Source organism: Talpa europaea (genome assembly GCF_964194135.1).
Source record: "Talpa europaea genome assembly, chromosome: 8".
Lineage (NCBI taxonomy): Eukaryota > Metazoa > Chordata > Mammalia > Eulipotyphla > Talpidae > Talpa > Talpa europaea.
The window spans coordinates 79,305,565-79,321,974 of record NC_140075.1 but is presented as its reverse complement, the minus strand read 5'-3'; the positions used below and the strand labels follow the sequence as shown (position 1 = coordinate 79,321,974).

General features: G+C 32.8%; 1 protein-coding gene across 2 annotated transcripts in view; it reads left to right on the top strand.

The window, feature by feature from the left end:
* The window catches only part of MDGA2 (MAM domain containing glycosylphosphatidylinositol anchor 2), a gene marked incomplete at both ends in the record, with an annotated part of 688,627 nt that overhangs the window by 594,848 nt on the left and 77,369 nt on the right, over positions 1 to 16,410 (top strand). For both annotated transcript variants that reach the window (XM_084239552.1, XM_084239553.1), the window contains one exon: positions 3,793 to 4,062. In XM_084239552.1, coding sequence (XP_084095678.1) covers positions 3,793 to 4,062 — 270 coding nt within the window. The remainder of the gene's footprint in view (positions 1 to 3,792; positions 4,063 to 16,410) is intronic.

Here is a 16,410-nt window from a genome sequence, read left to right as displayed (position 1 = left end):
TTCATTATGCTCTCCTCACCCCATATTCTCCCTCCTTCCTGCATTCAAAGATTTTTCACAGAAAATCATTTATAGAAAAAGTGAATATGTCATTTATGATATTTTCTTCTGAGGCACAATTAATTACATTTATGACTTTTCCCACCAAAAAAGGAAATTCATAAGAAGAAAGATTAGCAGATGTTAACTTTTTAGTTTTTGTTAGAAAAATACAATTGTGGCTTGAGAATAAATATGTTTTTGCTTAACTGATTTGCATTTTATTCTAGTACCATTCATGTGTGCTCTGTTTCAGCATTTCATTCTAATAGCACTATTTCTGATCTTGTAATTACTCCATATTTCTTTGCTTCTGAATTATTAAATTCCAACAAAATTCTACTTAAAGACTGTGACTTCCTTACACTGTTATTCTCAGTGAACTTACTTTTCACATTTTCTATTTAACCTAGTATTTCAGTTCATTAACTATCATCTATTCCTTTTCATCTGAATTCATTTTCTTCCAAAATCAGCTTGGATCCCATGATATTTTGTATAGATTCTGTTACCTCAGCTGAGCTGTCGCCTTGTTCTCTTGCCTCACTTTACTGTCTCTCCACTCATATCAAACTGCTTAATTTTAAAGACTGAAAGGCATCTGTGCCAGTTACCTGTTGCATAACAAACCACTCCAGTATTTAGGTTCTCAAAATAGTCAAATTTTATTTATATTTAATTAACTATCTAATCTCTAGTGAGTCAAGATTTTGATCAGAGCTTTCCTGGGCTATTCTCCGTTTGGATTGTGGTACTATTTGGACCACTTGGTGGTACTTTGCAGGTAGTTGGTCTGAGCTGGAAGGTTCAAGATGACTTTACATGCCTGCATCCTTGGTGGAAAAAACTGGAAGGCTAATTTAACCCTGCCCTCTCCTTTCTAAATAATTTCAGCGTCTCTAGGTTCTCTTTATTAGGCTAGAAGAACTTTTTTTTTTTAAGTTACCAATACCTTGTGATTTATTTATTTTTTACTTTATATATATTTTATATCATTTTTCCTTTTTGTACAATATATGCTTTCTCCTCTCAGGTGTTGTCCCCATAAAATCCCACCTCCAATCTACCTATGCACCATCACCATAGTTCCTTGTGCTCTTCCCTTCTCTTTCCCTCTCCCTCCCCTGAAGAATGTCTGATTTATAGTTACCTGTTAATTTTGTTTTTTAATTTACTATAATTAGTTCTTTTCTGATCCCTTATTTGGTCCCTCTACATTCTTCCTCTAAGTGAAACCATCTGATATTTTTCTTTTTCTTTCTGGCTTATTTCATTGAGCATAATTACTTCCAGCTCCATCCATGTTGCCTCAGATGGCATTAGTTTATCTTTTTGATTGCTGAGTCATATTCCATTGTGTATATATACCACATTACATGGATCAAGGCTCCTAGAATATTTCGAGACAGAAGAAATGAAACTCGCAGTCTCTTGTGGCCTAGGCTTAGAAATTGGCTTAGCACCACTTTTGCGTATTCTAGAGGTCAAAGCAATTTCAGATCCCATTGAAATCTAACAGAGTAAATGAATTAAGTCTTGATGGGAGAAATACTGAAAATATTGTGAACATTTTTACTCTTACTCATTTATTTACTCATTCATTTATGCAGTCAATTATTTAATCAATTGTGATTTTGCACTAAGTATAGTGTTAGGCACAATGGATACATGACATGAACAGTGAACTGAGAGTTTTAATTCCCTTCATCATGGTGCTTACACAAACAAAATATGCACTAGTGGTCGTGTTATGCAGGGAGTGACTACAAAGCTAATTTAAAACTATAATAGTAGGAAAGATACTTTATTAACTGGTAGTCAAAGGTAAGCTTTCTGAAGAAGTAAAATCTTAAATATGAGGATTAGCCAGACATTTTAGGAAGAAAAAACAAAGCCAAGGTTTAGAGTTCAGAAGGACTTGTCATACAGGAACAGAAAGAGAAACCTACATTTTCTGAAACATAATGATCAAGCTGAAAATGTTGAGAATGTGGCCAAGTCCAAATTTGCAAGTCTGGTTAACAAACATGGAAGTCAATAAAGTGTGTGATTAACAGATACAGATTTGACAAGTTAACCATACCCCAAAGTACTCCTCCATTTCTCCACCTCTTTGTCATTGGCACCATTATCCCCCTTGATGCCTAGATATTACTTGTATCCCAGGGGCATTGCTTTAGTTCAGGCCTTCACCAATGTCATTTTACCTGTAATAGACTCTTCCTTTTGCAGTGCATTTTCTTGCTGTCACTGTACTTTTTTCTAAAAGATTGGTTTAATCATAGATGGCCTGCTTTTAATTAAAAAAAAAAAAAACAGTGCCAACAGGATACCATCCAAACTCCATAAACATGATATTCAAGGATCCCTGATTAGTGTCTGCCTTTCTTTCCATCTTTATTTTCTTTTAAGCTCTCATGTATCTTCTGTGTATTAACTATCCAATTTTTAAGAGCTGGGGTGCAGGCCAGAGATGGGGGGTGATGAGAGGATTCACCAGAGATAGAGTGAATTTTCAACCATAGAGTTTTTGTTGTATATCTGTTTCATAGTTATTTCCTTCTGTGTTAGACCATAAACTACACATACCCTGATTTTTTTTTTCTCATCCTTTTTTTTTTTAATTCTTAGCACTTATTAGGACAGATAATGGAATTAGAGAATAAAACTTGAATTATTACAAAAGTTTGAAAGATGGAAGATGGGTCAATCAATAGATTGACAATGAGAAGGGAAAGTTATAGCATAAAACATAGAATAACATGTAAACAATATCTGATGGCACATTTGGTGACACAGTCCTAACACTTTTTAGCATATTGGAAGGAAGGAAGGACTACTAGGGAAAATTTTACAGTTTTTGTGCTGCACAATTCAAGAGGGTGCCATGCATATCTAGTCTAGTACAATCCTGCATGGTTGCAGGCAGTTTCCTTGATAGAAAAAAACATATTGCCAGTGTCCAGGAGTGATTGCTTTGGGTTTTATGATCATGGGACTCATTTATACAAAAAAAAAGACTTGATTTTACCTACTCTAAATAATGAAAGGACTGTATGTATACCACCTTTTGGTATTCTTCCCATTAAAACCAAAAAGGTTAGGTACCTAATGTAGCAAGTTTTAATTACATGAAAAAAAAAATCACAATTTAGTCAGATAAATGAGCTGTTGCAGTGGATTGAAAACCATCTCTGCCTGTGGTACCATTTGCAAAGTTTGTTTAAGGTTTACACATGAATATTATGACTCTCAGCCAAATAAGATCAACCACATAATTTAGAAAATCAATTTATATTCTTGTGTTACCTATTTAATTAAATAATGGATGCTGAGAAAGACTAAGCCTCACATGGGAATATTAGAATTCAGAGGCATGAAACTCTAGCTTTATCTGCATCAGCATCTCATACTAGTTTGGAGAGTTTGCCTTTCACACCCACAGCATCATTTGCTTGCTCAAAGTATAAACCAAACACAATCTAGAGCTTTTTTTCTGTTAAACATTTAGAAAGGAAAAAATAAATGCTGCTAGTTTCACCTGTAAATGCTTTTTAAAATCAGTGAGTCTTGTTAACAGCTCACACTCAGGAAATCACTTTTCCAGTCTAAACTGAAATTCCTGGGCCTGAAAATCTTCTCCATCCACCTCTTATATTCCTTCCCTGTTGCTGGATATGTTTTTAAATATCTCCTCACAATAAAAATCGCAAGCCACTCATTTTTTTTTTTTTTAACATTTCTTTTCCACAGATCCCCCTGCTGTGGAACCAGCTTTCCTGGAAATTCGTCAAGGGCAAGACCGCAGTGTCACAATGAGCTGCCGCGTGCTGCGAGCATACCCTATAAGGGTGCTGACCTATGAGTGGCGCTTGGGCAACAAGTTATTACGGACTGGTCAATTTGACTCTCAAGAGTACACAGAGTACCCCGTGAAGAGTCTTTCCAACGAAAACTATGGGGTTTATAATTGTAGCATCATAAATGAAGCTGGAGCCGGGCGATGCAGCTTTCTTGTTACAGGTAAGATTGCACATTTTTTACTCATTCTATACATCTGCTATATACCTATTTACAAAATATTTTTCTTTAAATATTTTTTCTATCTTATATACATACATTGTAGGCTAAGGGATCTTCAACTTCTGTCAAAAAGAATGAGCGCATTTTGCAGATCCATGGAGCTTAGTATGAACATCTTAGAGTTTTTAATCCAGTCAATTTTAAGGCAAGTCTATTTTAGTAAGATTGTTTATGTGCCTATAAAAGTAGACAGAAGTTTATGTCAATTCAATAGATTCGATGATGAGGTTATTTTGAGTCTTTCAGTAATAATGAGACAAATCATAACTAGCTTGATTTAGATCAATTTGCAAATATTAATATGCATCTTTTGCAAGTCTAAAATGCCTTTTGAATTGACCCCTCTTTCAATTTTCTTAAAAGCAGAAAGAGAGCTTTTTTTTCTTTTTTTCTTATTTATTTATTACCTTAATGATTGATGAATCTCCATTTTGCCTTGGCTCACCATAGATTCACAGATATTCAAAGAGAAAGCAATAAAGTGCATCTGGCATATAATGAATTAGAAAGAAGTATCAATATTTTTTATGTCATTTTCTTTTGATGCATAGGAGGACATATTGTTATTTATTAAATCATGGGTACTTATTTCAAGTATTTTAATAATCTCTATATAAAAAACAAATCTGTATTAATTCAGAGCTTGAATTTAGGCATATATTAAAAGTATATACACCTTGTTATATTTGTCTGGTTGTAGGTAAAGTTAATTGTAATAGCTGGAGTGTTTATGCTAGTAGTAGACCCAATTGGACATTATATATTATTTGAAAAGCAATCATAAAATTTTCATTAAAATATTTCAGATTTAATTAAATTTGTCCATTGGCAATATAAATTCATATTAATAAGCTCTTACAAGCAAACTCTCTAAATATGAATTGCCTTGAGAAACTTTTGCTTCCTGTAATATAATATTAGCTAGATTAACTATAATTGACTAATCAAAGAATATGAGGATGCCCTCTCTGCTGGCTCCTGCCATGGCTTGGTTTCACAATGCTCTTATTAAAATCAGTTGAACTTAAAGCTTTTCCACTTGGATTCTTAAAGGAAACCGTTGCAACAAAATCAAAATCTCTACAACAGTATATTCACATGGTGATCTAACTGCTCATTTTTATCCCTAGAAATATTTACAGGGAAATAGAGTGTAATCTATTATTCTATGGGAAACTTAAAAGACCATGATATGCATTCATTTTTGTTTATTATTGTCCCAAATATATAATATTACTGTCCCAAAGCAATAAGAATTCTTCAAAGGCAATTCTTTTTTCACATATTGGACAAATGGAAATCATTCTTTTATTTATCCACTAAAAAACAAACTCCATGAAAGGAGGTACATCATTTATTTATATAAACCCTCTTGACCTTATACACATTTTAATTTTCTCTGGTGATACTGTTTTCTAACATTAGGCTAGTTTAGACTACACTGCCTATGCAAGGTTTTCATTTGTTCCCTATTATGTAGTTCAAATCCTTTTGTTTTTTAACTAGAAAACAAGCTGTGACCAGAAGAAACACTAGTTTCATTTTCCCATTCTAGATTCATGTGGTGCAGTAAGTAGGTTTTGATTGCTACAGAAAGGAGTAAATCTGTTATGGGTTGCCCCACAGAAAAAGAAGAGATATCGTTAGCATAACTTGATTCCAGTGTGCAACTTTTCAATCTTCAGGTCAACCATGTTGTTTTAAGATTTCCATAAACACTTTAGGTTTTGAAGAAGAGAAAATGATATAATTGAATTCCAAATGCAATATAATCCAGGAAAATCGGTAAAGAACTTGATCATTCCATAGAATCAGATGTCTGAAAGAAACTGAAAGAACATTTATGTCTTCTACTAAAATATAGCATAATTAGTAATCATTGTGAATTTCCCACAACTCAAAATACTTTGAAGATAAACAGAATATTTTCATCCACAAAACAGATCATTGAATATGATTCTGTTTTTTCCTGAGACCCAAAATAACTAGGAAAATTTTAACATATTTATGGTTGCACCTATTTTACCAAATTGAAAATTATTTTTCTATTCACTTTGAATGTGATATTGTCACCTGAGATTAGAGTTGATCTCACTGAACAACAGAATGTGCAGAACATCAGGCCTCAATTCTGTGGTAATACTAGCTCCCAGGAAAGCTAAAAATCCAGACACTTTTGCTGTTTGTTTCATTTATGTTGTGTGTGTGTGTGTGAGTGTGTGTGTGTGAGTGTGCGTCTGTGTGTGTGTGTGTGAGAGAGAGAGCTATGTGGGAGTATTGGGGTGAGAGTGAGGTTGTTTATTGAGGAATCAGAGAGTGCAAGCTCTCATGTAATAATATATACATACACACTTATTATACTGGGTTTTATGTAGAGAACATGAGAGATAATTAGAAATGAAAGTCCATACTCTCTGTGTAGTCCAGTAAAGGTAAAAATCCCTTATAACTTCCAAACTATATATCCACAATGACATATAATGAGACTTGTAAAATAAGTGCTTGTAAAATATTTAAGAATTTGATCAGTAGAGATAAATTTTTAAGTTGTTTTAAATGAAAAGATAAAGACTGTTTTTTTTGACTATACAAAAATTTTAATTGAATAACTATAAATTGTCACTGAGTATTAAAGTGGTATGTGTATTATCTCTCTACTGATTGAATTTTTGCAATTAGAAAAATATTTAAAAATTATTTACTGTGTATCTTTAAGTGTAAGACACCAAATTAGATTTCAGAATTAAAACAATAAATTATCTCTCCTCTATTTACCTATCATATCAGTTTCTTGTAAGTTTTATATTTGCATAGTACATTGAAATTATCTTTTAATTTTTCTCCCTATTGTCTTATATTCTCTTATTTAAGGTATTATAGTAACCTTTTATCGATAACTGATAACAGTTTCCTTTCCTTTCTACCTATTTTCCCTACTGTTGGGCTATATTTTACTAGAAAATGTGTCCTATTCTTAGGTGAAAATGTTTATGCTCACTGTGGCTTATAGATGATATATAAATTCATTGTCACAAGTTTTTCAAATTATTGTTTAACATCCCTCAGAAAAGATATATCATCTTCCTCTCATTTCTACCAATTTCTCCAAACTATAGTTAGATTAGAATACTCTGCCTCCCACAAATCATTACACATTTTTAGAACTAAGGCCATTGTTCACATGTTACTTTAGTCTAAAATACTGTCCTTTGTGTGTTCCTGTACTGGAATTATCATCACCTTTGTGTACGCCTTTATCAGGGTAATGTTGACCTTTACTTCTCAGTCAAACAGAGAAGCGCGGTCTGTAATGATATATTATTTTATGATTCACAAATTAATTATATGTGGTAACATTTGCCAACTTTCTGAATGCATCAGCCAAACTCAAAGTAACCATGATTCCATGATTTGATCAAGATAGAAACTGATTTCACTCTGGTTAAGGCCTTTTTCATTTCAGAAACTGAGATCATGGCTTTGTTCCACACAGTCCTTAAAGATTAAGGCTTCTTCTATCGTACTGTTCAACCATCATCAAAAGAAAATACATCTCATAGCTCTAATGGCTACTTTAGCTCCAGCCATTATGTCTACATTTCAGCATATTCATTCTTTTTAAGGCTACCTCCCAGTAGGTTTAGATAGTCTTACTCCTTGCATCTTATTAGAAACAAATTAATCATATTGCTCTATCTGCAATAAAATTCGTGGCATAGATTTTATTCTAGGAAAATGAAACCGTACTTTCTTATATGTAGTTTAAATTGCCCTTATTGAAAATATTGCTGTGAAATTAAATTGAAATTGTCAAGGAAAACGCTAGAATCTTGGTTTTATCTCTGTAATGCTTACCATCATTACTAATAGCCAGACCCACTTTTCTAAAGTTGTAGACATTAGGGAACTTAGAATAATTTACAAATGACAAGAATAGTTTTAGTGATAGACTAAAGAGATTTTATTCATAAGCAAAGTACTTTACTTATACAAAGGATAAAGGAATATCTTTACTTCTCTATCTTTGAATTCTAGGACTACCACATTAGTTACTTATTGCTAAATAACCAATTATTACAAATCTAGCATCTTAAAACAGTACAGATTGACTATTTCACAATTTCTGGATATCAGGAATCTAGGCATGACTTAGCTGAATCTCCATTCTGGGTAGGCTGTAATTAGTGTTGACTGGAATGTGATCTTATCTAGAGGTTCAACTTTAGATAAGAAGTTGCATCACTTCCAAGCTTGCTCAGGTTATTGGAAGAATTAATTCCATACGGTTGTATGATCCAGGACCCTGGCATTTTGCTGGTTATTGACGAGAGGCAGCTTTCTTATTCTTCAAAAATATCTGCAGGTCCTAAAAACCACCTGCAATTTCTTGTCATGTGGGTTTTCCTAACATGGCAGTTTATTCCATCAAACTAACAAGAAGAACTCTCTAGCTCTAGTCTGTCAAGAAACAATTTTATACAACATAATTACTGAAGTACAGTTTCCTCCCACACATAGCAGGAGAGAATTACCACAAATACTTTAAAACCAGAGAAAGGAATCATCATCAGCAGTCACCTCAGTCTCTGTCTTCCACAAGACAAACATTTCCTGCCACTATGAATATGTTTTAAAACACACATGTGATGGAGACTGCTTTATCTACAGCAATATTTGAAGATATCCTTCACTGTGTTATCCCTTTCATCAAAATGGCAAATACAATTATACAGTTGAGAGATTTTTAAGAAATAAATACATGTTATTACTCAGTGAGTGTAAAGAAATTCAGAATGACTGAGAGCTGTATTATTGCCTTAGATAGGGTAGTGGGAGTCTCTACTATTGCTTATTTCTGAAGAATAAAGAGGGAAAAAATAAATCAGGTTTGATTCCAAATTAGAATTTTATTCTTATCTTCTATTCTCAGATTAAATTTTATATTGATCAGAAAGAAAATATGCTCTGTTCTCTCACAAAGCATAAGTTTGTGCTACTCAGATCCTTGTTTCTTTCTAATGTCTAAATGAACAATATACAATTGTGGAAAAATTACTGAAATCTACCAAAAGTAAGAGAGTCTTAACTTATTTTGAAAATGGACTGATGAAAAAATAATACAAAATAGAATAAGTAATAAAAATCAGTAAAATTTCCTCTGAGAAATTTAAAAGACAAGAAATATCACTGTTAATCAAATATTTTTCAGGTCAGGATGCTCTTAATTTAGTAGTATTTTATTTATCGTGATAACAAACTAGTAAATCCCAGGTTATGGATTTCAGTTATATTAAATATAGAGCACAATATTTATAATATAGTCTAAAAACTTTTAATGCATAAAATTCTACCCTAGACATTTTCATCTCAAACGATCCTACTAGATGTGTAGAAGAGCTGGCATAACCCTCCTTTGACCAAAAAGCTAGCAGAAGCTCATGAATCAAGAGATAAAATGTGCATCTTCTTACTGTAAATTCAAACTCTTTTTGACACCCTCCAATGACTCTTTAATTAGTGGTGCTAGAGAGGTTTTTGAATAATTAAACTAGATAAAATGTAAGCAAGTCCATGCTGAGCCTGAAAAAGTAGAAATAAAAATGTAATATTAAAGAGGTTAACACTACCGTTTCACAAAATTTTACCAAAATATTTACCTTAATATTCTATCTAATTTATAAAACACTTCAGACTCTTTTCCACTAGCAAACATTTGTTGAATAATCCATTTTCTATATTGTACTTAAAGCCAAGTATCAATTAAAGTGTTCACTGTAGTCATAGAAGCATCTTTAAATTCTCTGCATTAATCATTTTCTTCATTATAAATTCATGTAATTCCTGCAATGGAACAATCAGAATAGTAAATCAAAAGGCTATCAAAACTCTGTTACTGGACTCTTAACACTAAAACATTATGATGGAAAAGATCAATTTAACATAGATTTTAGGCATTTATATTTCATTAACTACAAATAGGTAAAAATGCAGACAAATTAAGAAAATCATGATTTCATGTGATATAGCAATTTATGAATTACATACCTGTGTGTTCTAGAACACTAAAAAGTGAAAGATCAAGTGTAAATTTTTTTCAGGGTCTAAAAATACAATCTATGAAAATTAAATCTAGTTCAATTAAAGTAGATTTGAAAGAGTTGAACATCAAAATCAGGAAGCTCTTCCCTAGAGCAGAGAGAAGGCAGCTTAACTGATAGTTGACTACAGAGAATAAAGGAAATTAGTGTGTCCACATCTTGGAATCAGGAAAATAAGAAGGTAAAAGTCTAGATAGAACCAAAAGCAGGATACAAGACTCAAACAAAGTTTGACTTGTACTGTGGACTAAAAAATGTATCATTTAAAAATTCACATTGGACCCTCTTCCCTCCATGAATAATGTGATAATATTTGGAGAGGGGAACTTTAGGAGATGATTAGGTTGAGATAAGGTTATGAAGGTGGAGTCCTCCCTTACTTTAGTACCCTAATAAGAAACAACACTAGAGACCTGCCTCTATTGTTCTTTCCTGCCAGTAAGATGTGGTCATCTGCAAATCAGGAAGAAAACTGTCACCAAAACTGCCCATCTTGGCACCCTGATCTTGAATTTCCATTCTCTAGAAATGTAAGAAAGTAGATTGCTGTTTTATTAAGTCTCCCAGGTTATTGTATTTTCTTTTTTTTTTTTTAAAGATTTATTTATTTAGTTAGTTATTTAGTTATTTATTTATGCAAGCACTGGGTACAATCAGAAGCGTGGGAGGGTGAGAAAATTCACCAGAGCCAGAGCAGGGAACAGAACAGGCAGACTGATAATAAACTGCTGAGGAGAGCAGTGAGCAAGGCAGGTGAGGTCTGCGCAAAATGTAGGAACACCGCCAGTGGCTGGGGATCCAATCGCTGCTGCAGAGGCTGCGGGCAGCTTCGCAGCCCAGCACTCAGTCACCCTGCCACCAGGGGAGGCCCTTGTATTTTCTTACGTGAGCACAAGCAGACAGTAGAGCCTGACACAATAATAAATGCAATACCACGTGAGACGTTATAGTATCAAATTAGAGCAAAGAGCGAAAAATACAAGGTTTCCTGGTCCAGATGAGTTTGTTTGGTGCTTATCTGTACTGACTATACAGAGAAGATATACTATTGGAGGCTACCATCTGGGCTTTGGGGGTAAAAGGAAAAGTGATAGTAATGTTCATTTAATGCTAAAGGAAGCTAGAATTTTCAGCTAAGCAAAGTAGGATATTTCTCATCCAAATCCCGAATATCCTGGTGATAATCAGAATAGATTATTTTATCTTTACAATAAGAGTCATTCTTTTTTATTGAAAACCTTTTCTACATATTCCTTAAGAAAGACTAATAACAAGTCATGAAAAGATTCATGAGGATGCAGAATTTGGAATATGAGTTTCACTAAACTTGGAAGAGCTTAAGAAAACACCCTAGTTTATCCATAGGGCTCACTCTAAAAATTGCAGAAGGCTAGCATATCAAGTGTAAGGTAATTTGCAGTAACTGAATTACCTAATAGAAGTTTGAGATACTACAGGGGACTATCAACACTGTCTAGAGGAAGATGTATAGTCAATTATCTATACATTTTTACTAATCATATTCATAAAATAATAATAATTACCTCATGTACAAAGAAAATAGGAAAATGCTACCTTAGTCACAAATAATAGTTGTCCATTAAAAATGTACCCTTAGATAGGCAGCGCAGATGTTGATATAGCAAAAAGTAGTTATAAATATTTCCAAAGTATTAAAGTAAATACATTCAAAGATTTAATACTAAAAGCAGCATTTATGAGAAAATTGATAGAAAATATTCATAGAGGAGAGCCTCTTAAAAAGAACCAAATACAAATTGTATAAGTAAAATTGTATACTCACTGCAATAGAAAATCACATGGATGGACTTAACAGCATATCAGAAAAAATAGAAGGGTCGATAAAAGTGAAGAAATATTGAAAAAGCTGATACAATTTAATAGATAGAAGAAAAGATAGAAGATTAAAAAGAAAGCCCCAATGACCAAGGGGGTGGTATAAAATGATCTAAAATAAGTATGATTGAAGTTCTAGGAGAAAATAAGAATGTGGGGGAAGAAAATTTCAAAGCAACCAGATATTTTGTTGATGTGCATGACAATTGCCTTCTTATTAGACAGAAAATAAATTAGAAGACAATGGAAAGTATCTTTAAATCTTTAAAAATCTTTGAAATACTGTCAATTCATAATTTCATATCCACTGAAAATATACTTTATAGTTAAGGTCAAATAAATATAATTTTCTGAAAAATAAAAGCTAGAGAATAAGTAGTTAGTAAAATTGTACCACAAAATATGACAAAGGATAATCTTTGTATCTAAGGAAAAGCATAACAATGTAAACCAGTATCTATGCAAAACAGACACAGCATCTTTTCTATAAAAGAATTGAACAATCTTTTCTTCTAGGAGTTTTATGGTTTCAGAATTTATGTTCAAATATTTAATCCAGTGTGTGTTATTTTTTGTGTAAGGTGAAAGATAAGGATCCAATTTCATTCTTTTTGGATATGGATATCTAGTTTTCTCAGCAACATTTATTGAAGACACTGTCCTTCCCCCTTTATATTCTTAACAGCCTTGACAGAAATGATTTTATTTCTGGACTTTTGTCACATACAGATGAATACACAAACATGAACACTAAGAAACATTTGGAGTTGGTGGGCATGTGTGTTACTTGGATTGTGGTGATGGTTATACAGAGTATTCTTGCAAACTGTATGTATTAATTTTGTGCAATTTTTGCATACTAATTAGATCTCAGTAACTGGAAAAATGAAATGAAGTTAAGATCCAGTAAATAAGTGCATAAAATGAAAGACTAAACATTTTTCTCATGATTTTCTTCTAGCAGTTATATAGACAATGGTCTGAATATTACAGTTTTTGGATCAGCCAACTGTTTTTATAAATAAAGGTTAATTGCAGCATACATTTCATTTGTTTCTGTATTGTTTATGTTTTTTTATGCTACATCAAAAGATGTCAGTAGTTCTAACAGCAACCATATGCCTCATAAATCTAAAATACTTAGTATGTAGCCCTTTAAGAAAAAGTCTGCCACTCCTTAGTTTGTAACAAAAATAATATAAACTAAGGTTTGCTACATATTTAGAATTAAAATATTACAGTAACACAAGTGATGGAATTTAATTATATTGTAAATCTATAACATTTGTGAGGTGAGAAGTGAGTAGAGACCTCAGAAAAGCACAGTGTGATTATACTACATTAAGTGATACTGTATTCATTCTGATAGAACCAATTAAGGTTGCATAATTTTAGCCAAAAGAAATGCCTAAAATGTATTTTAAGTGGTGCATCAATGCAACTAAAATACATGTGAATGTTCTTAAAATATTGCATGAAAAAAGCAAAAGATAAATCAAAGGGAAAGAGAAAGTAAAGAGCATGATGATAGATTTTAACTGAATATACGTTAATAAGAACATTAAATGTCAATGACTTTAGTTAGGAATAGAAACACTCTAGTTAGGAATAGAAATCATGCGATTGGATTTTTGTTTTAAAAGGCAAGATATCTACATGATACACACTGCTATCTAGAAGAAACAAACTACATATAGAGACACAAGCAGAAAAAAGATGGACCAATGCCTAACATGCAACGCCAGACATAATAGCTTATGTGGTTCTATTGTGATCAGATAAAATAAACCTCAAGTCAATAATAATTGTTGGAGTTTAAGAGGAAAATTTAATAATAAAGAAGAATTTATTAAGAATTTATGGGAAGACAGTGATTTTAAATGTGTGCATCAAATGGAGTTTCAAAATTCATGCATAAAAGTGTGTCAAAAAATATATGATTTCATAATGATAGCTGACAAGGGAAGGGAGGGGATCCTATACTTCCAAAATACAAACGATGTAAGCCAACATTCTTCAATAAAATAATTTTTAAAAAGAGACTGACAATACAAAATAGTGGTGAGTATATGGAGCAACAACTATCACACTGTTGGGGGGATGTAAAATGGAATTACTTTTTTTAAAAATAGCTTTTCAATCTCTCATAAACCTAAACATGCATTATCAAGTGATTGGGCATTTCCACTCCAGATGATTACCCCATAGAAATAAAGGCATGTGTCTATACAAAAACTGATGCCCAAACTTTAATTTCAGCTTTATTTGTAACTAGCCTCTAACTAGAAACAACATAGATATCCATTAACGGGTTGATTAAGCAACTTGTGATCTATTGATGAAATGAGATTTTACTACATCATAAGAATGGAAAGAACTACTGACACACAAAGTACAATGTGTGGCTGTGTTTAAAAAGCAATATAAACAAAAAGAACCATACACATAAACTATTTATATGAGTTTCCTAAATAGGCAAAACTAATATTTACTAACACAAATTAGATTCTTGTTTGGTTGGAGCTGAGGGTGGGATGTACTGACTTAATACCAAGGGGCAAAAGGTAACTTTCTGTAGTGCTGGAACTTTCCTATTGCTTGAGCAGTGTGATGATTACATAGCAATAAATGTATATTTCTAAATTCTTAAAAATTTTCACTTAACACACATGCATTTCATTGTGTATAAAATATACCACATTAAAGTATTTCCAAATAAATGGATGATATTTTCCAACTAAGGTAGAGTTGGGAATAGGAAGGGTTTCATAATATGCATGGATTTGATTTATATAAACTTATGTACATTTTTTCTAGTTTATACTTTTAGTATACTCAATAACTTTATTAATCTTAAAATAATTAGTCATTCCCCATTAATCATTTATTTTTCTTCCACTAATCTCCAAAGTGTGTTCCTTCAGATGGAAACACTAACGTGATTGTTCTTCGGTGTGTTTTCTCTTCCTATGAGAACCATTACCATCATTTCTCAATTATAGTCCTTGCTTTAAGAGACAGTGACTGTTACATTAAGAATTTAGCATGATCTAATATGTTGATAACAAAAGCCCCACATACAAGTTAAATCAGAAAGATATGAATCACATGTTGGAGAATTGCCATTTTATAAGTGAGGCAGTCACTGCTAGGTGGAATAAAGGTGGGGGAGAGATATTAATATAACAAGCTAGGCCATACTTGCAAAATTAATTCTCATAGCTTCCCTGTGTCCTTTTAGGTAGATGTTAGAGCCACTTTTAGAGTATAAGAAATTGTCTGAAATCTCAGATAGTTTTCCCTGGGAGAAAATAAACTTCATGATACTTAGTGACATCGGATAAATGAAACAAAAAAACCCAAATGTGAGAACATACACAGATGTTTATGAATCTTATGTTTAGTATTTCTGTTCTTTTCTAAAGGATCTGTTTGGTACTTTGCACAGTTGGGTTTTGCAGTCGATTCTGAGTGGTAATAAAACCAATCTGTGAAAGAATCAAAGGACTTTTTAATTCAGTGAAATCAAAGTCATCTCTAATTGTCTGCTTAAGCAACTGGCCTCTCTGTCCATCACCCTGAAGGAATGATTAATGGATGAGAGTAGGGAGAACTTGTTCCAAAAGTGTATCAGACACCAGACTTCAGGTGGTTAGGAGCGAGATCCCACAGATAATTGCTTACAACCTGACCCATCACCTTTCTCAAGGGAAGATCTTGTGACGAGACTCTACATTGAGAAAGTCAGTGAGGTGTTCTTTATATAAATACTTTTCAGCATTACGAGAACATCACCAAAGTCTTATATTTTGATATTACTTAAAGAATCTCTTTCTCTCATCATTTATTGAACTTTGTCTATTTCTAAAGAACAAATAAAAATGACAGTTACTAGGAGCTCAGAATAAAACTAAAGTCAGAAACCTTTTTTGCAGGCAGATCCAGACCCTTGCTTCTTAGCAATGTGATAAGAACAGTTATTTGTGCACTAATCTTTTCCTTGCACTAGGAGTCATATTCACAAATCTTTTGGTTATTCTCAGAGGGTCACAGTGATTCAGTTTCAATAACTATTTTCCTTTTATTCATATCTAAATCTACTTTATTAATTCAAGTTACATGTTTTGGAGAAAATAAATGTTCCTAGAAGATAGGCAGCATACCTTCTGGGCTCCTCTCCAACTCACTTGAACACCTCTTGCTCCCTGCCTAAATGATATTGCACACATTCTTATTCAGCAAAGGACCACCCACATGTGCAGCAGTAGCACTTGCCAAGAAGTTAATGTGGTTTATAAGTACACCATTGAACATTCTGTTCTCAGCCTGAGAT